Raw genomic sequence first — 26580 nt, 5'->3', positions numbered from 1 at the left:
AATTGTCTTTTTTTTAAATCTCTTCTTTCCTTCTGGACACTTACTACTTTCACTTGTTTCTCCTTTGTACCTGTTGCAGCTTCACTCACCCTAAGCCACCCCAGTACACTGAAACTTGTTCTCTCTCTGCTAATCACAACAGTGGCCTCAGTTCATAGCATTGCTACAGAAACTGTACTGTGACTTGGGCTCAGGCCCTCTCTTGTGCAGGACTTTTCACTTGAGTATTGTGACAATTAGTTTTTCTTTCTCCTTCCTTCTTCTATCTCTGTCTCTTGTTCCCAGAAGTCTCTAGCCCAAGGGATGGGAGCTGGCTTCAGTTTATAAAGTGGTATAATGGTGCTCAGGCAAAGGGTGAGGTTTGGTCGAAACCTTTTCTACATGTGTGCCCTGAGTTCTCTGGGGCCTAAAAACCATTTACTGGGGTTTTTATATCTCAGGAGGCAGGCTGATGAGGAGCCCCCTGGTTGACACTTCAGAATTGGAACTGTTTTGAAAAATAAATGATTCTCTGTCTTTGTCTTTTGTCATACCATTTTTATTTTCTTTCAGTTATTTGGAGTACCCATCCTATTGGTAGATAGTACTTTGTGTATATATTTTGAGACAGGGTCTTGCAAAGTTGCTGAGGTTGGCTTCAAACTCGTGATCCTCCTGTCAGCCTCCTGAGGCCACTGAGAATAGAGACATGTGTCACCATGCATAACTAAACTTCCCAGTTCTTAGTTGCAGCCTTTTCATGAGTAGTGATGAATCTGCATTTGAAGTTGTTTTTATCTGGATCTCTGAGGAGGTGATGAAGAGGGCCACAGGTCTCTCTGTGAATGTGGCCCATGACCATATTTGAAAAGTCTCTCTCTCTGGCCTGGAGGAGAAATGAGTAAATAGTTCCACATTCTGTGACTTCCATGGAAGTTGTGGCTGGGCAGAGATTTAATTAGTGATTGGAATGGAGCCCCATATTGGTGATATCTCGTCTCTTGGAATTGCATTGGTGAATGTAGGAGTGAGGCCCCGTAATTTGAGCATCCAGTTGATGCTCTTCAAATAGCTTAAGAACCCTTGACTTTAGAGCCATGGGCTTGGGAAGATGGAACTCAAGAGTTGGCAAAACATTTCTTGGCATTTATTTAGGATGTGGCAGGTCCTTAAATGCCTGCAAGTAGCCCCTTGGATATACTTGAGAGGCTGTTGAAAGCTCATTAGGGTAAATGTGAAAAACAACCACAGCCAGACATCTGCTGCTATTGAAAGGTATTCTTCTCTCCTAACAGGTATAATTAATTTTACTGTGGTCAATGTGCACTAGTAAATTCACCCAAATGAAGGGAGCAGGGGACAAGACTGCAGACAGAAGCAACTACAGTAGCAGTGACAATGAATGAAAGAACAAATAAAGTTTGTATACACACTTAGAAGACAAGGTGCACGTGTTCAATGCTGCTGCTTTAACACGCACTTAGAAGATGGTGGCTTGGACCGTGCATCTTGGATATTGATCTACAAAGCTACTACATTCTAATACCAAGTCTCCGACAGCAGCACAATGTCAATTCTGACACTCATTACCCAGAGTAAGCATCAAACGCCACAGGTTTAAGGACTCAGTCTCTTACAAGACGCCCCCCACTCCATCTGCCACAAGTTTCCATTATTCCCAAGCCACTGAGCTTCTGCCAGCTAACTACAATTTTGGGGCTTCCATGATCCTCTTCTTTTTTTATTTATTTTTTATTTTTACAGACTGCATTTTGATTCATTATACACAAATGGGGTACAAGTTTTTGTTTCTGAGGTTGTGCATGATGTAGATTCATACCATTCATGTAATCATACATGTACATAGGGTAATGATGTCTGTCTCATTCCACCATTGTTCATACCCCCGCCCCCTCCTCCCTCTCATTTCCCTCTACATAATCCAAAGTTCCTCCATTCTTCTCTCACCTCCACCACCATTATATATCATTGTCCACTTATCAGGGAAAGCATTCTGCCTTTGGTTTTTTGGGATTGGCTTATTTCACTTAGCATGATCCCCTTCTTTGATAGTGCTCTAGAATGACTCACAGAACTCAGGAAAGTGCTGTGTTTATAGTTCTTGTTTTATTATATAGGGTGCAAATGAACAGCTAGATGAAAAGATGCAGAGGGCAAGGTCTAGGAAAGTTCTAGGCACAGGAGCTTTGGTCCTTACTGAATCAGGGAGTGTCCCTCTCGGTACCTGTATATTTTCACCCACTGGGAAGTTCCCCCAAGCTTTGCTCTTCCTGAGTTTTTAGTGGGGCATTATTGGGTAAGCATGATTGAATATCTAGCCATGTTTGAACTCTGTCCCCATTCCCTCTTCCCTCCCCAGAGGTTAGGCTGGTGGCTGAAAGTTCCAGTCCTCTAATCACTTGGTTCATTTTTTCTGGTGACCATTCCCATCCTGAAGCTATCTACGGGCACCAGGAGTCAACTCAGTTTCATAATAAAATACTCTATCACTCAGGAAATTCTGAGGGCTTTTCAAGCTCTGTGCCAGGAACTGGGGACAAAGACCAGATAAAGTTGTCTTTCATGATTTGCAGGGGATTGGTTTCAGGACCCCTGTGGATACCAGATTCTGTGGGGCTCAAGTTCTTAATATAAAATGGTGCATATAACTTATACATATCCTCTGGTTTTTTTTTAATTTAATTTAATTTTGTACCAGGGATTGAACCCAGGGGTGCTTAACCACTGAGCTACATCCGCAGCCCTATTTTGTATTTTATTTAGAGATGGGGTCTCACTGAGCTGCTTAGCACCTGACCATTGTTGAAGTTGACTTTGAACTCACGATCCTCCTGCCTCAGCCTCCCTAGATGCTGGGATTACAGGTGTGTGCCACCGCACCCAGCTAAATTTTTGTTTTGAAACAATGTCTTGCTAAGTTGCTGAGACTGCCTTTGAACTTGTGATCCTCCTGCCTCAGCCTCCCAAACTGCTCGGATTATAGGCATGTGCCACCTTTGTGCCTGGCCACATCCTTTTGTATGCTTTATCTCTAAGTTGTTTATAATGTCAAATACAATGCAAATACAATACAGTTTTTACACAATATTGTTTAGGAATACTGACAAGAAAAAAGTCTGTATGTGTTTAATACAGATGCAGTTATTTTTTCTGAATATTTTTGATCCATGGTTGTTTTAATCCATCAGTGTGGAACCCATGGTTATGGCTGTATATTTACCTTTTTTTTTTTTTTTTTTGGTGGTGCTGGGGATTAGAACCCAGGGCCTCGTGCATGCAAAGCAAGCACACTACCAACTGAGTCATATCCCTGGCCCTTTACTTTTAATTTTACCATGATACCAATTGTTGTGGAAGTAGAATAAGGAACTCAAAGAGTTTTGTAATTAAAGCAAACTCACCTTGTGTTAGTTCTGACTCTCATTTAGGTTACTGGATTTTCTTATATCAGTATAAATAAACTGCAGGCTCTTGAGTTTTGTCTCATTCCTGTGGCATATTTGAGACGATCCATCTAAGTGGGGTGTTTTATTATCATTGATCAGGTCATATGTATCCATGATGTTTCTTCTACATACCGAGTGCCCGTGCTTTTGGAGGAACAAGGCATTGTTAAGTACTTCAAAGAGCGATTGGACCTGCCCATTGGTGATTCTTCAAGCAATTTGCTTTTCAAGTGGAAGAATATGGCTGACAGGTATGTGAAAGGAATTACTTCTAGAATCTTTAATAGTTCCTGTACTCTGAAGATTTCTGGAGCCTTTGACATTGCTATACTCAAACCAAAGTGAATTGAAGAAATTTGGATTTTAGAAGGAATATTGTTACTTCTGAAAGGCTTTTATATATTAGTTTCTCTCTCTCTTTCTCTCTTTCCCTCTTTCAGTACTGGGGATTGACCCCAGGAGCACTCTACCACTGAGCTACATCCCCAGCCCTTTTTAAAAATATTGTTCTAATAACAATAGTTCTAATAGTTACACGTGACAGCAGAATGCCTTTTGATTCATTATACATGAGTGGAGCACAACTTTTGAGACAGGATCTTGTTAAATTGCTGAGGCTGGCCTTGAGCTTGTGATCCTTTTGCCTCAGCCTCCCCAGTAGCTGAGATTATAGGCACGCACCACCATGCCTGGCTAGTTCATTCCTTACTTTTTGAAATCTTACACCTTTTAAATATTGCAAGCTCTTTGTTCTGTTTGGTTTGTTTTTAAGATTTGGCTAACATTTCCTAAAGAAAATCCTTTTGCGTGGGAAGTTTCAGCTATTGCCAGTATTGTTCAATCTTGTAGTTATTAACTAGTTAATATCATCATTAAAATTACTGACGTGTTCTAGCTTTAATGTAACTATTTTAATTTAAGCAGGGTTTGCCTAAATTTGAAATCCCATATGGAAGTGAAATCCCATAACCCTGTTTTCTTTTATTCAGGGTAATTGAGGTGTGACAAGTCACAGGCTGCCTGGTTGCTTGTGCAGCTTAGGTCAGAAGCAGTAGGTGCAGCTCCATGTTTTGGTTCTGGATTCAGACTCTGGCTGTCTCTCTCACTAGCTGGGAATTTGCATAGATTACTTAACTTCTCTGGGTGCATCCTACCATCTATACATATCAGAGGCATACCAGTTCCCACCTAATGGAAATTAATGAGAGAAAACACAGGACTTCACATTGAGTCAGGCTCCAAGTATTGGTTGCTGATATTGGCAACCATGATTAAAATGATTTGATGGTGACAAAATCACTGACCTTGGTAGATTGAAGTTCTCTTGCCCTTTTTTTTTTTGTTGTTTTTTTTTTTTTTTTTTTTTTTTCAGGTACTGGGGATCGAACTCAGGGCCTTGTGCTTGCGAGGCAAACACTCTACCAGCTGAGCTATCTCCCCAGCCCTTCTTGCCCTTTCGCTTAATTTTTTTTTTCTTTTTTTGGTTCTGGGGATCGAACCAGGCCTCATTTGTGCTAAGCAGGTGCTCTGCCACTGAGTTATACCCTCACACTCCTTTCACTTAAAATTCAAAAAAAAAACCCAAACTGGTTTGGACTTCTTGGGGGCGAGTAGAATTAAGAAAAATGTGCGTGGCTGGGGATATAGCTCAGTTGGTAGAGTGCTTGCCTTGCAAGCACAAGGCCCTGGGTTCGATCCCCAGCACCACAAAAAAAAAAAAAGAAGAAAAAAAAAGAAAAATGCGCAATTTCTGAATTTCTGAACTTAGGTACTCTAATGAATGATACAATTAAGCCTTTGCCCTCCAGAAAGCTTAAGGAATCAGTCATTTTGTAGGAATTTTCTGAGTAGCTTGGAACTGATCCTCTTTAGCACTAGGATTTTTAGTATTTTACTCTTTGTATTGAAAATAGCTTTATGCTTCATGCTTCTATACTTTCTTTTATTATCATTATTTTTGGTACTGGGGATTGAACTCAGGGGTTCTTTCCCACTGAAGTACATCCCCAGCCCACCACCCCACCCCACTGTCTTAAAATCTTTTATTTTGAGACAGGGTCTAAGTTGCTGAGCCTGGCCTCAAACTTGTGATCCTCTTGCCTCAGCCTCCTGAGTCGCTGGGATTACAGTGTGTACCACCATGCCTGGATGCTTTTATGCTTTCTAAAGCCAAATGTTTGGTCTTTGTATTAGATTCTTGTGGCTGCTGTAATAAAGTACCCTAACTTGTGTGACTTAAAACAACAGAAATATATTCTCTCATAGTCCTGGAGACCAGAAGTCCAAAATCGAGACATCCATAGTGTTGGTTCCTTCTGGAAGCTCTGAAGGAGTATCTGTCCCATGTCCCTCTTCTACTTTCTAGTGGCTTCCTGTAATCCTTGGTGTCCCTTGGCTTATGGCCACACCACTCCAATCTCTGCCTGTGTGCTTACATCGCCTTTCCCTTGTGTCTTCTCCCATTCTCTTCTTTTGTAAGTATGCTTGTCATTGGTTATAGGGCCCACCCTAATCCAAGATGATCTCATCTGGAGATCCCTAACTTAATTGTATCAACAAAGATCCTTTTCCCACGTAAGGTCATATGCATAGGTTCTGAGGGACATTTCTTTAGGTGGGTGCCATTAGCTTTACTGTAGTCTTTACTCAAAGAAGATATTGACAGTTCCACATGGGCTGTGATATTGGTTGATTGATAATGGTGATGTTGAATGAAATTTTTTTGTTGTTCTGGAGATGGAACCCAGGTCCTCACACATGCTAGGCCAGTGCTCTACCACTGAGCTATACCACCATTCCCTATTCTTTCTTTCTTTTTTCTTTTTCTTTTTGGCACCAGGGAATGAACTCAGGGGCACTCAACCACTGAGTCACACACATCCCCAGCCCTATTTTTAATTTTATCTAGAGACAGGGTCTCGTTGAGTTGCTTAGGGCCTCGCTAAGTTGCTGAGGCTGGCTTTGAACTTGCAATCCTCCTGCCTCATCCTCCTGAATTGCTGGGATTACAGGTGTGCCCCAAGGCGCTCGGCATGTTGTTCCTTTTTTTTTGAGAGATGGGTCTTACTATGTTGCCAGGCTGAACTTGAACTCCTGGGCTCAAGTGATCCTCCTGCCTCAGCCTCCCAAGTACCTGGGACTGTAGGCATGAGCCAGTGCACCTGACTAGAGTGTCCATTCTTTAGCTACTGCCCCCTGACTATAGCCTATAGAGGGATACAGGGAGGCAGCAGAGGTGAAAGGAGCAGCTTCAATGATGGAAGCCCAGTGCTGCTTTTAGCCAGGGATCACTGCTTAAACTGGATTGGAAAACTCGCCTGGGGCCCAAGGCCAATGTGGAACAGTCTTCTGGGTCTGGGGACCTGCCTGTGGGGGTAGGCCTGCAAAGTGGATTCCCTCTCCTGTTCCTGCAGAAGCTCACAGTTGTACCAGAAGCTTGCCTATACACTGTGGTGTTGACTCTATGGAGCACATGAAGGTGATGCTTGGCTGTTCTGGAAAGGGCAAGTCGAGGGAAAGAGAGCATGAGGGATTGCCTGCACAGCAGCCCTCTACCTGGGAGGTATGACCCGTGGACTCACCTGTTCCAGCCACTACTAAGTGACTCCTCCTTCTCTGGGAAGCCCAGACGTGAGTGAGTCAAAGGAGGAGTTGGCTGTTGTCTCCAGAGCAGCTTCCTTCCCAGGACAGAGCTGATGTCCCTCCTCCAAAGAGAAGGAGTGAGGCCCAGTCATCCTGCTGTGCAGAGGCTGCTGTGATTGCCAGGACCCAGGTGCCTCTGAAGTCATCAGTATTGCTGATACTTGGCTCCCTGTCACCTTGCTTTCTGTTATCTGAATCCCCTAGGGAGAGGTGGCATGAGGTGTGTGTTGCTGTGGAATCTCCAGAGCAACATAAACTTTAGCAGGGAGGTCAAGGTTTAACAGTTTTCCAGGTACTTCAGTCACCTTCCTAGAAAGTACTTTTCTAAACCAGGCGCCGTGGTGCAGGCCTGTAATTCCAGCAACTTGGGAGGCTGAGGCAGGAGGATCACGAGTTCAAAGCCAACCTCAGCAACTTAGCAAGACCCTAAGCAACATAATGAGACTGGCCACATCACTTTTGCACGCTTTGTGGATGTGTTATGGAAAAGGAATATTTCCCATCATGGAATTTTGCAAGGTATTTGGGGAAGGGCCACATCAAAGCCCCCAAATATCTTCAACCCCAAGATGACATTTCTACCTACTTAATACCAGGTCACATGCTTTTCTTGTTCTTTGGACAGATTTCTTTAAAAAGCCACACGAAGGATTATGTTTTTAATGTTGAACTGTGATTAAGCATCATCTATAGAATGGAATTTTCTCATAAAAATGATCTAAATGGTCTGTAATATTTTAAATAGTTCTCTTAGTACCATTCTTCAGGCATGCCATGAATAGGCAGACTTTTGTGGACCAGCTGGGAATGCAAGAATTTAAAATGGAGACATTTGGAATGTACTTTCTTATACAATGTCACCTTACAAAATTAATATTAGAATGTTCTCTATTGACAAGCAGAATGCTTTTTCTTATACAATGTCACCTTATAAACTAATTTATGAACAGCTCTTATTTATGGGATAGCTTTTTAAATTTTTTGTTTTGAATGTTTTAAAATTTCCTCTGATATGTTTTCTTAGATTTATGTCTGCACCTGCTTATTTATATAAGCCAACATTGGCATTTCTTATGAGTTTGAAATTTGGTGAAGAGATTTTGGTGCTTTGGAGGGGAGATTTGACTCAGGTTCATCGAGAATGAGCCTTATCTGCTCCTAAGATTTTATTAAGTGCCTTTGAATGTTTTCTCTGATAAGTGGATGATGATACATAATGAGGGGGTGTGGCAGGGGGTGGAGAGAAGAATGAAGGAACTTTGGATGGTGTAGAGGAAAATGGGGCACGAGGGGGTGGGGGAAGGAAAGATAGTAGAATGAGACAGACAGTATTACCCTATGTATATGTATGATTACATGAATGGTGTGAATCTACATTGTATCCGACCATAGAAATGAAAAGTTGTACCCCATTTGTGTACAATGAATCAAAATGCAGTCTGTAAAAATAAAAATTTAAATTAAAAAACATGAAGACAAAAGATTTTATTAAGTGTCTTGAAATTGGAGCAGTGTCTGTTTTTTGTGATGTTCCATGACATGCTTTTATATAAACTTTGAGCTTATCTTTCTTCTCAGGTATGAAAGATTACAGAAAACATGCTCCATAGCCCTGGTTGGTAAATATACCAAACTCAGGGACTGCTACGCCTCTGTGTTCAAGGCCCTGGAGCACTCAGCCTTGGCCATCAACCACAAGTTGAATCTGATGGTGAGTCCAGGCCAGGTCTCCCACATATTTCAGACCTTCAGTTCAATATCTTGTGTTCCGAAGGGGGAGGTTGTGTTGAAGGGTCCCTATGACCACCTCAGGCTTGATGCTTCACCAGAACTCACAGGACTGGGTATATAGTCATACTCATGGTTCAGATGGACAGCCAAAGAATACAAAGCAAAATCAACGAAGGGGAGAGGTCTTGGTAAATCAGGTACAAGCCTCCCCAAGTGGAGTCTCACAGAGTGAGCCAGTGATGACTTGGGACAATACGTGTGGAATGTTCTCTACCAGAGATGCTCATCAGAGACTCAGTGCCCAGGTTTTTTCTTTTTCCTGGGGTGCTGGGAGTTGAACCCATGGTCTCTTGTATGCTAGGTAAGTGCTTTACCCCTGAGCTAGCACACCCAGCCTGTGCCCAGGGTTTTCACTGAGGGTTGGTCCTGTAGGCACCCTCTGCCTACTACATACCTGAATTCCAGCCCTGTGGGAGGGAACCATAATACATGTTGTTGTTTGTACAAACATGTTAGGTACAAAGAATCACTCTTATTAGTTCTTGGAATGATGGGAACCCTTCTGAAATCCAGGCTTCCAGATGCCAGCCCAGGGTCAATCTTTTAAGTAGTCTTCTCCAACGACAGTGGTCAGGTCTTCTCTGCTAGCTTTTTTCTGCACATAGGTTTAAGGCACGTTTCTGAAATTAGACTTTGCATAACCAGTTAAATATATACTTTGTGCTCATTTAAGCACATTGTATTTGCCTACCAAGAAAATAATAGAATATTCTAAAATAATAGAATATTCTTTTCCCTTTAGCATTGGAATAGAATCCAGATTTTAAAAAAATTTTTTTAGTTGTACATGGATACAATACCTTTGTTTTATTTATTTATTTATTTATTTTATGTGGTGCTGAGGATTGAACCCAGTGCCTCACATGTGCAAGGCAAGTGCTCTACCACTGAACCACAACGCCAGTCCAAGAATCCAGATTCTTAAAATGCCGTTTCCCTCTTTTTCCTTTTTTGTACTGGGGATTGAACCCAGGGACACTTTGCCACTGAGCTACATCCCCAGCTCTTCTTATTTTATTTTACTTTGAGACAGAGTCTTGCTAAGTTGCTGAAGGGCCTCACTACATTACTGAGGTTGTCCTTAAACTTGCAATCCTCCTGCCTCAGCCTCCTGAGTTGCTGGGATTACAGGTGTGCACCACCGTGCCTGGCCTGTATTGCTCTTTCTACTTAAATCATGAGTATTTGTTTTTAAAAATAAATCAATAAAAATCATCTTTCTACCAATAAATCATGATTATTTGTTTTTAAAAATCATTATTATGGAATTGCAGAAGTGTAGTCATTATATATAACCTGAATATATTCTTTGTCTTTCTTAGATGTAGAAGTAATACATGTTCACTGTAAAACATTTAAACAAAACATAAATATAAATTACAGAAAGCAGAAGATTCCATCTCCCTGGAATTCCACTTCTCTGTTGTTCCTTGATACCAATTTGATGCCTATCTTTCTCTATAGAGAATATGCAATGTGGGAATATCATGATTTAAGCAATTATCATCTTATTTTTTTTAATTTATTGCTGTGCTGGGGAGTGAACCCTGGACTTCATTCATGCCAGGCAAACACTTGAGTGCTGAGCTACATTCCCAGCCCTACCATCTTGCTTAAAATGATAAAACCATTGTATAATGAATAATATATTATATATTTTGAGAAATTTAAGAACTTCTATTAAGGTCCCAGCTTATGACCCAGCTGACTTTTCTCTCTCTCTTTTTTTTTTTTTTGTGGTGCTGAGGATTGAACTCAGGGCCTTGTGCATTTGAGGCAAGCACTCTACCAACTGAGCTATATCCCCAGCCCCTTCTCCCTTCTTTTTAGCCTCAAACTCAGGTCCTTGTGCTTGCTTAGCATGGGCTCTACCATTAAGCTACACCCCTAATGCCTACTCTAATCACTTTTTATTTTTGACTTTCCAAGGAATATTTCACATCCCACTCCTCAAGTCTCCTAGCGCATGAAGAAAAAAGAAAAAATTGCCATGACACAAATTTTATAAAGCCTCTAAATTGGTTTTTTATCTTAAGATGTATTCAGATAGTAACTTTTATAAAGGGAATACAGAGATAATACAGATATATAGCGACTATTATGCACATAGGTGTTGGTACACAGGATTGTCCATTTAATAGAGCCCACGGCCTGACCTGCTGTAGCATCTTCCTCACTGGCTTCTAACCACCAGTCTTCCCTCTATTTTTCATGCTGTACCAGTGAGTTTTCTAAATTCTCTGTTCTCTTTGTTCTGTCATCCTCTGACTTAAGACTGTTCAGTGGTGTCTGAGTCTGTTTGAGCTGCTCTAAAAAATACTGGGAGGCTTATGAAAACCAGAAATATATTTCTGGAGGCTGAGAGTCGACCTCAGGATGCCAGCAGGTCAGGTTCTGGTGAGGGGCCTCTTCTAGGTTGCAGATGGCTGTGTTCTGGTAACATCCTCATTTGGTGGAAGGGGTGAGGAAGCTCTCTAGGGCCTCTCTTATATGGGTGCTAATTAACGAGGGCACCACTCTCCTGACCTAGTTACTTTACAATAGCCCTACCTCCTAACACCATGATATTGGGAGTTAGGATTTCAACATATGAATTTGGCCCTTTTTTGGTACTGGGGATTGAACCCAGGGGCCTTAGCCACTGAGCCACATCCCCAGCCCTATTTATTTTTCATTTTGAGACAGTGTCTTGCTAAGTTGCTTAGGGCCTCACTAAGTTGCTAAGGCTGCCCTGGAATTTGTGATTCTCCTGCCTCAGCCTCCCAAGTTGTTGAGATTACAGGCATGTGCCATCGTACCGGGCTCAACATGAATTTTGGGGACACAAATATTCAGTCCATTGCAAGTGATTTCAAGTGTAAACTCTGTGTCATGGCTTCTCAGCTTCGTCCTTTACTTCCCTCTGACCAATCAGATCTTTCCTCTGCAGAGGTAGAGCCTCTTTTTGAGAGTCTCAGAGTGATCACTACTTTTTCTTTTCTCTGAGATTTCATATCCTTCTCCCTTCCTCCCTTCATCTCCTGCACACCTTGGTCATCTCCCAACACACACATACACAAACATACACACACACACACACACACACACACACACACACGCTCATTCTTGGTGCTTAGATTTTTAGATATCATCTCTCCAGAGATTTTTTTTTTGTACTGGGGACTCAGATTGAACCCAGGGGCCTTAATCACTGAGCCACATCCCCAATCCTTTTTTTTTTTTTTGCGGTGCTGGGGATTGAACCTAGGGCCTTGTGCTTGCAAGGCAAGCACTCTATCAACTGAGCTATCTCCCCAGCCCCGATCCCCAATCCTTTTTATTTTTTATTTTGAGACAGGGTCTGTCTAACTTGCTTAGACCTTTACTAAGTTGCTGAGCCTGGCCTCGAACTCAAGATCCTTCTGCCTCAGTCTCTGGAGTCACTGGGATTGTAGGCATGCACCTCTGGGCCTGGATTCCCCAGAGATCTTCTATGACGTCACTTCTTTACTTTTTTCCTACAGTGTCCCCATCTAGTTTAGGTGTGGCTCCTATTTGAAGCTTTTTCTTCTTCGCCCATCATAGCCATGATCCCACCATAGTGCAGATGTCTGTTTATTGGCTTTGTCATTTTTGCAAAGATTATGAGCCACACAACAGTGAGCTTGTTTTTCTATCCCCAGGGCCCAGTGCAGTGGTCGCATAATTTGTACTCAGTCTCTGACTTGTGATGGTTCCGCTTATAATTTTTCAACTTTTTGACGGGGTGAAAGCACACCCACAGGACTACCCTGTTTTTCATTTTCAGTATAGTTTTCGATAAATTACACAAACTATTCAACACTTTATTATAAAATGGCTTTGTGTTGGATGATTTTGCCTAACTATAGACTAATGTAAATGTTCTGAGCATGTTTAAGGAAGGCTGGGCTGAGCTGTGCTGTTTGTTAGATTAGGTACAGTTGATGCATTTTCTTTTCGGGGGTGGGTACTGGGGATTGAACTCAGGGGCACTGAACCACTGAGCCACATCCCCAGCCCTTTTTTTGTATTTTATTTAGAGACAGGGTGTCGCTAAGTTGCTGAGGCTGGCTTTGAAATTGCCATTCTGCTGCCTCAGCCTCCTGAGCCACTGGGATTACAGGAATGTGCCACTGGACCCAGCAGTTCACGCATTTTCGACTTATGATATTTTCAATTTACGATGGGTTTATCACCATCAAAAGTCGAGCAGCATTTGAAATTATTGAATAATTGTGTCATAACGTTAGATAGTTCTAGTATTTTTGAGTGCTTATTTTTCTTAAAGCTTCCTTTCATCTGTTGGATGTTTTTTTTAGTACATAGACTCCATCGATTTGGAGCAGATCACCAAAATTGAGGACCCTGTGAAGTTCCACGAAGCTTGGCAAAAGCTATGCAAAGCTGAGTGAGTACCCAGGACCTTCTGCACAATGACTTTTCCCTTAATTATTCCATTTACTCCAATTACTAATTTTTGTACATTTTTAAAGATAATTGAAAATACTTGTGGTCTTTGCAAGTGGTTGTGCTGCATCCGGCATTTCTTTGAAACGTGCCAGATTAATGCTGGCTGCATGTGTGGCTGAAATGGTTTTATTGGGGGGATGGGGAGACTGTATTAGAGGGAAAGTATGTTGATTCTACCAAAAGATACAGAGATGAATAGTACATACACAAAGCTAAAGGACAAGAATGACAACCTTTTTTTCCGCATGTTTTGGTTCTAGGTTTTATTTCACAAGTGATGAACAGAACTCTTGGGGGCAGCATTGTATCATGAGGTAGCAGGATCTTCCTGGTTTTTCTCTTGAATGCTTCATCTTTTCATTTAAGGGTTTAACTACAAGGTTTCCATCCAGGACTTTTTCATTATTACTATTTAATTAGCAATTGAAATCTGATTTACCAGTTTAGCTCTTTCTGGCTATGCAAGAGAGCTAAACATTTTTACAACAGGCTTTGAGAAGAACCTGACCTGTTTTTGTTCATATTCTCCCAGTGACATTCTTTTGTCTTTTTTTTTTTTTTTTTTTTTTTTTTTGCAGTACTTAGCACTAAAATCTGGGCTTCCTTTGTGCTAGGGTAGGGCTCAGAGTGCCAACCCTCCTGGCCCTCAGTTGCATTCTTAATTGAATCAAGTTTCCTAGTTACTATGTTCAGATACCACAAAGAGCTATTAGAAAATATATATCAAGGTCAGTGATGTGAAATTGCCATAACTTCTTCATAGCATTGAGAGGATTTCAAGAAGAAAGTTCAGGATATGAAATCATGTAATCGATTCTGAAAATAGATCTTGAGTATATATATTCACTAGTGATTTAAAAAAATTTTTAAGATATTGATAGACCTTTATTTTATTCATTTATGTGTGGTGCTGAGACTCAAACCCAGTGCCTCACACATGCTAGGCAAGCACTTTGCCACTGAGCCACAACCCCAGCCCCACAGTGACTTTTGAATTTGTTATCAGTAAGTATGAATGGCTGAAAACACAAGTTTTAAAAATAAAAATAATGGATGGTCAAATTTACGCTCATCTTATATTGATTTCAGTGGTATTCTTGTGCCTGGAGGCTTTGGAATCAGAGGAACACTGGGAAAACTCCAAGCAATTTCTTGGGCAAGGACAAAGAAGATTCCCTTTCTAGGTAAAACTCATATTTATTGATACCAACTATGACTTTATTACATTTTTGACACCTAGTAGGAGTAACACTTAATAAATTTTGCTATTATGAAGATGCGAACTTAGATTTGAATATTCAGACACCAAATACTCTGCTATAGGGGTTGGCAAACTCTTACCTTGCAGGCCACAGCTGTCTCATGGCCTGTTTTTGTTTGTTTTGTTGTTTTTGGTACTGGGGATTGAACTCAGGGGTGCTTTACCATTGAGCTATATCCCTAGTCCTTTTTATTTTTATTTTGAGACAGGGTCTAAGTTGCTGGAGTCTCCCTAAATTGCTGAGGATGGCCTTGAACTTGCGATCCTCCTCCTTCAGCCTCCTGAATCGCTAGGATTATATGGGAGTGGGCCACCACACTTGGCTCTAATTTTTTTTTTTTTTTTTTTTTGCTGATTGTGAAAGGAAACTTAAAAAAATTATTTATTCGGCTCTATTTTTGTAAATAAAATTATATTGGAACACTGCTGTACCAGTTTGTTTTACATATTGTCCATGGCTGCTTTTGTGGTAGAATGACAGTTTGAGACTCTGTGGCTTGCAAAACCCAGAATCTTTCTGTCTGATACTTTACAGAAAGAGTTTGTCCCCCTAGGAGAACTTGCCACACTGTTCTGGCAAGTTCTGGGTAGTAAGAGACTGGGAGAAGTCTGTCTATACTGCTCTTACCTTCTCTGACTCCCACCTCACCGGTTCTCTTGCCACGTCAAGCAAAAAGCCATTCAACGGAACTCCATAGTAATCTTTCTGTTAAGAAGTGTTTCAGTTGAAATGTGTATGCTCATTTCTAGAAAAGATAATATGGAAAGAACAACCAATGTCATAGGAACAACTCTTAAAAAATTCGATTGTCAGGTTCTTTTTTTTTTTTTTTTTTTTAGTGCTGGGGATTGAACCCAGGGCTTAGCACATGCTAGGCAAGCACTCTACCACCGACCTACACCTCTGGCCTTATATTTATTTATTTGTTTGGTACCGGGGTTTGAACCCAGGGGTGCTTAACCACTGAGCCACATACCCAACCCTTTTTTATTTTTTATTTTGAGACAAATTCCAAGGCTCAAGCAATCTGCCTTGTCCTCCCAAGTAGCTGGGACTAGAGACAGTAGACGCCATGCCCAGCATAGAGTTGGGTGTTTTTAATGCTCTTGTTCAAATTACAAAGCATGGCTCTGTACCAGGAAAGCAGATGAAATGGTATGTGATGTGCTAAAGGCAGCCCTGCAGCTGCGGATCCTGGTGGAGGGTGGGGGTGGGATGGGGGGTGGGGGTTAGGAGCATGAAGAAACCCAGTTTCCCACTGTACTTTGGATGTTCTGACAGGTTTATGAACCGATTGAACAGATTTTGCTGCCTTTACTATCAGCAGACTATTTTTCCCATTGCAATTCTGTGATTAACTTCCTAGACTCTCTCCTCTTGGGATCCCTTTCACAAGAGAAGACAGGATTAGTTATCTTGATACCTGTTTCGTTTTACCTTGGTCTAAGCTGATCTGGGCCATTGTTTTCTTTTGAGGTTTCTATTTAAGCTTGGTTTCCATCTAAACATGATTAATATTTCTAAGATAATTTTCACTGTACAGAATGGTTTATGAGTCTTTAGGTTTCTCTTGAACACAGCAGCTCTTTACGTTCCAGCCATATGGAACTTTCTGGAGTCCCCCAAGCACTCAACTGTTTCCTGCCTATCTACTTTTGTTCCGGAGTCCCCCAGGCACTCAGCTGTTTCCTGCTTATCGACTTTTGTTCTGGCATGCCCCTTGTATTGATTTCTTCCTGCTTTGCATTCCCTGGATACCTTGTATATGTCTATAACAGCATCTGCAATGCTTCTTGGCATTTTATTTATTTTATTTTTATTATTTATTTATTTTTGCTGCTGGGGATGCAACCCAGGCCTCACCCATGCTAGGCGAGAGTATTCTACCACTGAGCCACATCCCAAGCCTTTGGGATGTGTTCATTTTCTCTATATATGTGCTTTTCAAATAGGAGTTTGGTGTTTGTTAATGGAGAGAATTGGTGGGTTATAGTAAATGTGGAGATGGATTTGGGAGCATCCATTGGCAACAGGCCTTGGGTGACACAGGTCTCAGCCTTATGCCATTGAGTCCCCTGTTCAGTTCCATTTTGTGTCTCCTTCCCTGCTGTCTGCCATGCTCACACCCACTGTGCAGGAGCCAGTCCCCACAACTGCGCTGCAGATCAGCAGCCTGAGGCTCCTTAGATCCTAGTCCTCAGGCCACGCCTGTGTTTTGGTTGTGAAATCTTAAGAGGGAGGTGAAGTCCCAGCCCAGGGAGCCTTCCTTTTAAATTGCTGTTGTTAAATATTCTCTGAAGAAATCAGGCCCTCTGAGATGGCCCTGCAGCCCACACATCTACCTCGATTTAGGCAGAGATGTGGAAAGCTTCTAGACCTTTGCCCTCTCCTCTTCTGCCCTCCAGTGCCTTCTTGCTCAACTCTGGGCCTTTGGAAGATCCTTGGTAGTTTAATCCCCCTCCTCACTCTGCTAGGGACTGTTCTGAGCACTGAGGGGACAGCAGGGAACAAAGCAGGCAGTCTTGCTCTCTTGGAGTCTGTGTTCTGGATGGAGGAGACAGGCAGCATACTAGTGAACAGAAAAATGTGAATAAATACAAAATGTGTTCATTTTCTGTATATGTGTTCTTTTTAAAATAGGAGTTTGCCTTGGGATGCAACTAGCAGTGATAGAATTTGCAAGAAACTGCCTTAATTTGAAAGGTAAATCTAATAAACATTTATTAAAAAATACCACTTAAATATTTTTAGCAATATTGGTAAATTACTGAACTCTTTTCTTAATTTTCAGATGCTAATTCCACAGAGTTTGAGCCAAATGCCCTAGTTCCTATGGTAAGTGACTTGTTTATCTTTCTGGAATATTCTCCAGGATATTTTACTTTATTTTATTTTTGCAGTACCAGGACTGGATCCCAGGGCCTCCCACCTGCTGGGCAAGCACTCTACCACTGAGCTACATCCCCAGCCTGTTGATCTTTCTGGGTCCAGTCACTGTCATTTCGTTTCTGGCTCTTGCCAGAAACTCATAAGGGGCAATTATTATTTTTTCCTTACAGTGCCAGAACATTTAAAATTTTATATGAATTTATTGTTATCTATTATTTCTACATCAAATTGCTTTGTTCACAGTTGTGTATCGTGTCAGCTGTGTTTTGAAGAAAAGACACAATCCTGGACTGATTTCTCTTTGCAGCAGCTTTCAAGCTTAATGTTTAGGAAAGGATTAAATTGACTGTGACAACGATTTATAACAGTTAATATAAATAAATGAGCTGTCCTGTCTCTAGACTCGTCCCCAGTCTGTCTATTTTCCACATTGGTGGCCATCTATCTTTCTAAAACAAAAGTGACAACTATTCTGCTGCTGAGCCTCATCTTCCGCCAGTTCCTTTTCCCCTAAAATATTCAGTCCAGGCTTCTTGGCTGGGCCCCAAAGCCTGTCACATGCTGCTTTGTTCATTTGTCCCATGGCATCCCCATTCCTCCCATGCTTTGGGTTTGATGTTTGAACACATGTAGCCGGAGATGTTTCCCATCTTGTGATTCCCCTCCTCCTGGAATCTCAATAAAAATCAATGAAGAATCTAAGTAAAACAACAGTTTGGTTATCAGCAACTTCCTATTCATCCTGAGAAGCCTCTCCTGACCTTGGCTCTTTCCCTGCCTCTGCCTTCTTTGGTCACACTCACTGCTAATAAGGCATGCTCCACACGATTGCCCTTACCTGAGTTTGCCTGGTCACTAGTTAACTATGCATGTACCACTGTGTCCTGGCTGCTTAGCACCCACTGCTAATAGAACATGCAACTTACAAACCAGTTGTGAGTTTGTGTTCTTTAATTTTCAATTTTTCTTATTTGTTCTAATTAGTTATGCATGACAGTAGAATGCATTTTCTTCTTTTTTAATTTTTAGTTGTAGGTGGACACAATACCTTTTTTTATAAAATTTTTTAAAATTTATTTTTATTGTAAACAAATGGGATACATGTTGTTTCTGTTTGTACATGGAGTAACAGCATACCATTTGCATAATTGTACATTTACATAGAGTAATGGTGTTTGATTCATTCTGTTAGTTTTTTCCCTCCCCCCCACCACTCCCACCTCTCTTTTCCCTCTATACAGTCCCTCCTTCCTCCATTCTTGCCCCCCTCCCACCCCTCATTACGTGTTATCATCCGCTTATCAGTGAGATCATTCGTCTTTTGGATTTTTGAGATTGTCTTATCTCACTTGACACAATACCTTAATTTATTTTATTTTATTTTATTTTTATGAGGATCGAACTCAGGGCCTCATGCATGCTAGGCGAGTGCTTTACCACTGAGCCACAGCTCTAGCCCCAGTAGAATGCACTTTGACACATTATATATAAATGGAGTATAACTTCTCATTCTTCTGGTTGCACATGATGTAGAATCATGGGGATTGTGGTTTTTTTAAATAACTTTATTGAGATATCATCACATGCTACAATGATATAAAATGTATCATCCAATGTCTTTAATTTAATTTATTTTTGGTATTGGGAATTGAACCCAGGGGTGCTAAACCATGGAATCACATCCTCAACCCTTTTTATTTTTTATTTTGAGACAAGGACTTGCTCATTTATTTAGGGCCTCATTAAGTTGCTGAGGCTGGCTTTGAACTTGTGATATTCCTGCCTCAACCTCCTGAGTTACTAGGATTATAGGCATGTACTGTCATGCCCCACTGCAGTGTCTTTTAGCATATCCACAGATCTGTGTCCCTATCACAGCATCAATTCTGTACCATTCTCGTTACTCCAAAAAGACCCCCCCCACCGCATAGTTGACATCCCCAAGCCTCCTGTCCTTCACCACTCCCAGCCATGGGCAAACATTAATCTACTTTCTATGTTTATAGATTTGCCTATTCTAGTCCTTTCACATAAGTGGAATAATTCATATGTGACCTTTGTGACTGGCTTCTTTCACTCAGCCTAATGCTTTCAGTGTCTGGCTATGTGGCAGCATGTATCAGCACTTCTTTTCTTTCTATGACTAATGAATATTCCATCATATGGACATATGCATTTATTTTTCTATTCATCTGTTGATGGACATTTGGGTTGCTTCCAGTTTTTGGCTATTGTGGATAATGCTGCTGTGAACATTCATGTACAAGTTGTTATGTGGATATATTTTCATGACACTTATGAGTGGAATTGCTGGGTCATATGGCAACTCTATATTTAATCCTTTGAGGAACTTCCAGACTGTTCCCCAAAGTGGCTACAACATTTTACTTCCCATCAGTAATGAACAAGGGTCTCAATTTCTCCACATTCTTGGGAACACTTGTTACTGTCTGTCTTTTCCATCATAACCATCCCAGTGAATGTGAAGTGGCATTTCTTTGTGCCTTTGATTTGCATTTCCCCAATGGCCAAGGATGAAGAGCATCTTTTCAGGTACTTAGTGGCCGCCTGTATGAATTCTTTGGAGAAATGTCTATTCACATCCTTGGCCCATTTTCAAATTGGGCTATTTTAATTTTTATTATTGAGTTGTAATTTGTTCTTTATGTATTCTAGATACAGGTTCCTTTTCAGATATATGATTTGTACTGTGGACATTTTGGGTCAGATCATTCTTTGTTGTATGTGAGGGACTAGATGCCAGTAGGACCTTGCCCCCAATACTGAAAATACCTCCAGTCCCCTGGAGGCAGGCATAGAATTGTCCACATTGACAATTGCTGACTTAGAGAAATCTAGTTCTGTACCTGTTCCCTCCTTTCCCTAATGACAACCATTAGTTCTTTTGTTTTTCTTGGTTTATCTTTCCATTTTAAAAATATGAGTAAGACCCATATGTCTCTCTATGACTTCTCTGTTCTTAGATAAGTGATAGCAAACTCTCCATGTTTATTTTCCTGCTTTGCTTTGCTTTGCCCACTTAACATTATATGCTGGAGATCACCCCATGGAAGGATACAGACATATTCTTCATGCCTTTTTTTTTTCTTTGTATTGGGGATTGACCACAGGGGCACTTAACCACTGAATCACATCCTGTGCCCTTTTTATTTTTATTTCAAGACATGGTCTTGCTAAGTGACTTAGGGCCACACTAAGTTGCTGAGGCTGGCCTTGAACTTGCAATCCTCCTGCCTTGAACTCTCTAGTCACTGGGATTATAGGCATGCACCACCAGGCCTGGCTTTTCATGCCTTTTTATAGCTTTGAATTCAAATCATAATAAGCCATAATTTCCCAGCCAGATGGTACTTTCAAGTCTTATGCTCAGAAGGCCTAACACCAGGGCTGGGGAGATAGCTAAGTTGGTAGAGTGCTTGCCTCGCAAGTGCAAGGCCCTGGGTTCAATCGCCGGCACTGCAAAAGAAAAAAAAAAAAAAAAGAAGGCCTAACACCAGCAAGAGTTCCTTATGAGGCTTTAATATAAACTCATTTCCTGACTAATAGCTGAAATAACTATAGCAGGAAAACAATGGTTTTCTTAAAGATATACTTTGAGATAAGATGTGATTTTACCAGTAGGTGCCACTGTTAGATAACTTTGGCATAGCTAATTCTTTGATGACTTTTCTTCTTTTTTTTCCTCCTTTTTTTGGTCCTGGGAATTGAACCCAGGGTGCTCTGAGCTACATCTCCAGCACCGCCACCCCCCCCCCCCTTTTTTTAAAAATTTTGAGACAGTGTCTTGCTAAATTGCTGAGGTTGACCTCGACCTTGTGATCCTCCTGCCTCAGCCTCTGGAATAGCCTGAATTACAAATGTGCACTACCACACCTGGCATTGATGACTATTCTTTATTCTGTGTGTGTGTGCATGCACGTGCACACGTGTGTACACTCATTAATAAAATTGTAAACTCAGGGTAAATAAAAAAAAAGTTAAACATTGGTATAAAACTACCTCTCATTTGCTTCCATGTCACCTCAGTTTCCTTCCCCAGAGGCAACTGCCTTCATCCATTTCTTTTGTTAGTGGCCCAGAGGTGTACGTGTATCACTCACCCACATTGTGTATGAATGTATATTCCCTGGCTTTTTGTTTTGTTTTGTTTTGGTTTTGGCTGTGCTGGGGATGGAACACGGGACTTTGTACATGCTGGGCAAGTGCCCTACCATTGAACAAAACTCCTGATCCCTGTCCTCCCTTTTAAAAACTCGCCCATGCTAGTAAGCTTGAGACATTGTTATCACCTTGGTTTTTGTCCTGGTTGCCCCACATCAATGACTCTTTCCCAGCTTGCCCTGCTTTATGGATACATCAGTTTTTTTTTTAAATTCATCTTGTATTCAGGTTTTGCCCCTTGCTTTGTTAACTTTAAATCATGCTGCCAATTAGTTTCCGCATACATGTGTCCCGCACCCGCACGTGAACACATCTGCAGGATGAATTCCTCAAAGGGGAATTGCTAAGTCGGAGGCTATGTGCATTTTACATTTCGATGGCTTCTATACACATAAGTGAGATGAGAACAATAAAACCTAATTGCTATTGAACATCTTTATGGCCTGCAATCAGTTTGCTGGAGAAAAATAGCCTTAAGAGCCAGTGTTCGTACTGATGGTGAGAAGCGTTATTAAAGAAAAAGACTTAGGTGACAGAATCACAAGGCAACCACACCAGGAAGCCTGGGAAGCCACTTTACTTGAGCAAATCACAATAACCTCGTGGTTCATGGTCATTCTGCCCTTCTAGCTAAAAAAGTAAGCAATTTGGAGACTCTTGTAGGGTTTATTTGCTGCTAAAATCTGTTTTTTCGGGCCATTGTAAACCTCCTTTGGCATGAATGATAAATGTTATGGTTGCTTATGAAATCAGAGAGATACTGGCACCCAGAACAGATCTAAGAGGAGGTGACTCTCATACATATAAAAGAAGGAATGTAATGTTCCCTAAGGGTTAAGGTTGACTGCATCTAAGAGTAAGTAAAATCTATCTTATTGTGTCATTTCTCTGCTTGATCCACAAGTTATAATAGCAGGTTCCGGAATATTGCAGTATGTTTAGGTTCTATATCAACTCTGGTCTTTTGAATTGCTTCAGAGTAGTCTGAGCTGCCTTTTAAATGATGATTATGAAGAACATAGCTGACTTACATTATCTATATCAATCTCATATCAGTTGCTGACATGGTTGACCTTGACTTTGACTTCAGATCTCTTCTGTTCATTTATAGGGTAGTGTATGGCATTGTGGACTTGTGGCATTGAGGTAAATAAATGAAAAGTGATCTCAATCTAATGTTTAGACATGTAGATCTGCTTAACTGTAACCATTTATTCTTCATTTGTTGAAAAAGATAGCTCAAAAATAAAAAGAAAAGAACAATCAAGCCAGGTGCAGTTGCATACGTCTGTAATCCCAGTGACTTGGGAGACTGAGGCAGGAGGATCACAAGTTTGAGGCCAGCCTCAGCAACTTAGCAAGTCCCTAAGCAACTTAGTGAGACCCTGTCTCAAAACAAAAAATTAAAATTAAAACAAAACAAAGCAAAAAGGACTAGGGACGTTGCTCAGCAATAGAGTGTTCCTGGACTTAGTCCTTAGTATAGCAACAAACAAATCCCAAAACAGCAACAAAACCCCCCTGAATTTACATAAGATATAACATCCCGAAAACAGGGTGTTCCAACTGCAAAACACAGCAACACACATGTGCATACTGGGATAGGGGTATTGGTAAGAAAAAGCAAGAAATTTGAAGTACTTTAATAAGATGCAGATAGATACTTGAGACTGTGACTTTTGATATTATTTCAGTTTTGGTTATCATAAGTATGACTTCACTTTCAAAGTTAATTTAATTTTATATCTGGTGGTAGATTTGTGAAATAGTCACTTATAATTAAAAGTTAATTCAGGTGAAGGGTAATTGATGTTATACATTAAGCATAATGAATGCATTACATTTTTGCCTTTAAAACCGTGTTTGAAATGTTTTCCTCTTCCTTAATTTTCGACAACTTTATGTGGTATGCAAATTGAGATATTTTTTAAAAACAAGAGCCCATTTAGAGTTACCTTTTAGGCAACTTTTATTACTCTGGGGACTTATTTGCCTTGTGAACATTAAAGTATTTCTCAACTGACAAAAGATCTTATAGAAGTTATTTTGAAGTGAGTTTGGGCTAAACCCCCACCCCATAAAAACAGTTATTAAGAATTCAGCTCTAATGTGGTGAAATAGCCTTTTATGGGTCTGTCCTGGAACCTAACAGTTGTTCGATAATGTTTCTTTGGAGATGTTAGGTTCTGAGTTGATATTAGACTGAGGTAACCACCTTCTACCTGGAGAAAGAAAAATTCTCCTCAAAGGGAAACCTTGCACATTGTTGATGGAAATGTAAATTGGTATAGCCATTATGGAAAAGAGTGTAGAGACTCCTCAAAACATTGAAAATAACTGGGCGCAGTGGTGCATGCCTGTAATCCCAGCTATTTGGGAGGCAGAGGCAGGAGGATCACAAGTTCAAGGCCAGCCTCAGCAATTTACCAAGGTCCTGTCTCAAAAATAAAATAAGAAGGACTGGGGATGTGGCTCAGTAGAAGAGTGCCAGGGGTTCAAGCCCTGGTGCCCCCTGAAGAAAAATCCCCCCCAAACAAAAACAAACAAATAAAAACCCATCAAAACCAAACAGAACTAAAACTAAAAACTACCATATGATCTAGCAATCCTCCTTCTTGATATATATCCAAAGGATACGAGCTTATTATGTCCAAGAGATGTCTGCATTCCCATGTTCATTGCAGCATCAATCACAAGAGCCTAGATGTAGAATCGACCTACATGTCCATCAATGTATAAAGAAAATGTGCTATATATATGCAATGGAATTTTATTCAGTCTTTAAAAAGATTGAAATCCTCCCATTTGCAACAATGTAGATGAATCTGGAGGACTTTATGTTAAGTGAAATAACCCACACAGAGACAAACACTGCATGATCTCACTTATATATGGAATATAAAAATTGAACTCATAAAAACAGAGTAGAAAGGGTGGTTACCAGGACCTGAGGGAGCGGGAAATGGGGAAGATGTTGGTCAAGGGAACAAACTTGCAGTTATAAATGAGTAATTCTGAAGACCCAATGCACAGCCCTGGTGACTATAGTTAATAGATCTCAAGTGTTCTTGCCACACACATGCACGCACACACACACACACACACACACAAAAATGGCCACTATGTGAGATAATGGATATTCGCTTGATTTTAGTAATCATTTCACAATTTATGCATATATGAAAACTCATGTTGTACATCTTGAATGTATATAATTTTTGTCAATCATTTCCTAAAAGGGCTTTAAAAAAAAAGGAACATTCTCCTTTCCAGGGTGATGGCCTCTGCCCTAATGGCTCAGGGCATCTTTTCCTGGCCTTCACCACCCTGCCCCCAGTCTTCTCTTTGAAAGGAGATGGTGCAGCTCGGAGTGAGCACCCATTAATGAATCACAAGGGTAATCCATTATGTGAATAAAAAAATGAGTGACTAAATGAGTACTTCAAATCTAAAGTATTTTAAAGCATTTGTACCTTGAGTTCAATAGGAAATGCCTTAGAAATAGGTATTTCAACCTCTTGAAAGATTTTTTTTTGCAGTAGAAATGATTGAATGTTAGTGGAAAGAGATTATTAAAAAAAATCACTGTGTTTGGAACTTGTTCGCTTTACTGAAGTCCCAAATACAGTGTATTACAAATGAACTGCATTTATGATTCCTCTTGCAGTCTAGCTGAGGATTTAGGACAGACTGGAGAAACAAATAACCAAATGTATGGGCAGTATATGAGTCTGCTCTCTTTAATGCTAGTAGCATTGTCCACTAGAACTCTCTGCCATGATGGAATGTTCTATCTATGTCATCCAATATAGTAACCACTAGCCACATATGGAGCACTTGATAAGTAGCTAGTTTGACTGAGGAACTGAATTTTAAATTTATTTAATTTTCATTAATTTATACATCAATAGCCATATGTGTCTAGTGACCACGGTATTGGGACAGTGCAGGTAGATCATTCTTTCCACTCCATCAGCCAGACAGTGACCAGAGAGTGACCATTTATGTCATTCTCAAGAATTCAGTCAGGAAAAAATACAGTGGGTTGGAATAAGAAGGGAAGATTGTTGAAGGCTTGGGGACTTTATAAAAAGGAGGGGAGACATGTGCTAGGCTGGAATGTGCAAGATCTGGCCATGAAAGAGTGAGAGACTTGGCAGAAGCACACAGCTCCTATAGGGAGTATAAGGAATTCAGGGATATTGGTGCTGATTTGTGGAAGTCCAGGAGTATCAGTGTCAAAATTAACTTGAAGCCAAAAAGGAACTAATAAGATAGTTTCTGTCACCTCCGACATCATCTTATACAAATACCATGCTCATGCCAGAATTTTCCATAGTACAGGTGCTGTAGGAAGGTTCACCTGGCATGGGCACCTGTCGGATGAGGGGGAGAAAAGACTCCAGCACATGGGTAAGGATTCTGGGAGCTTCTATCTTCAAGTTAAGGAGCTGGGCCAGAGTAGGAGTCACAGTAACTGGTGATCTGGCTGGCAGAGTGGAGAGAATCAACAAGATTTAGTGACTAGATAGTCAAGAATCAACCAGAAAATACCTACTGAGCTCCTTCTACTTACCAGGCCCCAATCTAAACTTGGGGATGCGTCAGTGAAAGAGCAGATCAGACCCTTGCCCTGGTGGAGCTTGTAGTCTAGTAAGGAGTGGAGTTAGGTGACTGGTAAAATGCTAGGCTGTTGATTTAAGGGGAAATGTAGGTGAACTCTGGTGATGTGGGAGATCAGATCAATGTTAGGAATTGAGGCCAAGAAGGCTAACAACATGAACACGTATGCACTTACCACTCCACTCATGTCCACATTTTCTTCTTTTTTGGTACTGGGGATTGAACCCAAGACACTTTACCTATAAAGCTATAAAAGCTATAGCTCCAGCCCTTTT

General features: G+C 40.8%; 1 protein-coding gene across 5 annotated transcripts in view; it reads left to right on the top strand.

Annotated features, from left to right (window-relative positions):
- The window catches only part of Ctps2 (CTP synthase 2), a 97952-nt gene that overhangs the window by 21971 nt on the left and 49401 nt on the right, over positions 1-26580 (top strand). For all 5 annotated transcript variants that reach the window (XM_047537047.1, XM_047537050.1, XM_047537048.1 and 2 more), the window contains 6 exons: positions 3546-3697; positions 8667-8799; positions 13199-13287; positions 14439-14533; positions 17252-17314; positions 17403-17446. In XM_047537047.1, coding sequence (XP_047393003.1) covers positions 3546-3697; positions 8667-8799; positions 13199-13287; positions 14439-14533; positions 17252-17314; positions 17403-17446 — 576 coding nt within the window. The remainder of the gene's footprint in view (positions 1-3545; positions 3698-8666; positions 8800-13198; positions 13288-14438; positions 14534-17251; positions 17315-17402; positions 17447-26580) is intronic.

Source organism: Sciurus carolinensis, chromosome X (genome assembly GCF_902686445.1).
Source record: "Sciurus carolinensis chromosome X, mSciCar1.2, whole genome shotgun sequence".
In the NCBI taxonomy this organism is placed as follows: Eukaryota; Metazoa; Chordata; class Mammalia; order Rodentia; family Sciuridae; genus Sciurus; species Sciurus carolinensis.
The sequence above is the reverse complement of the archived record's forward strand: the minus strand, read 5'-3'. Positions and strand labels throughout refer to the sequence as shown.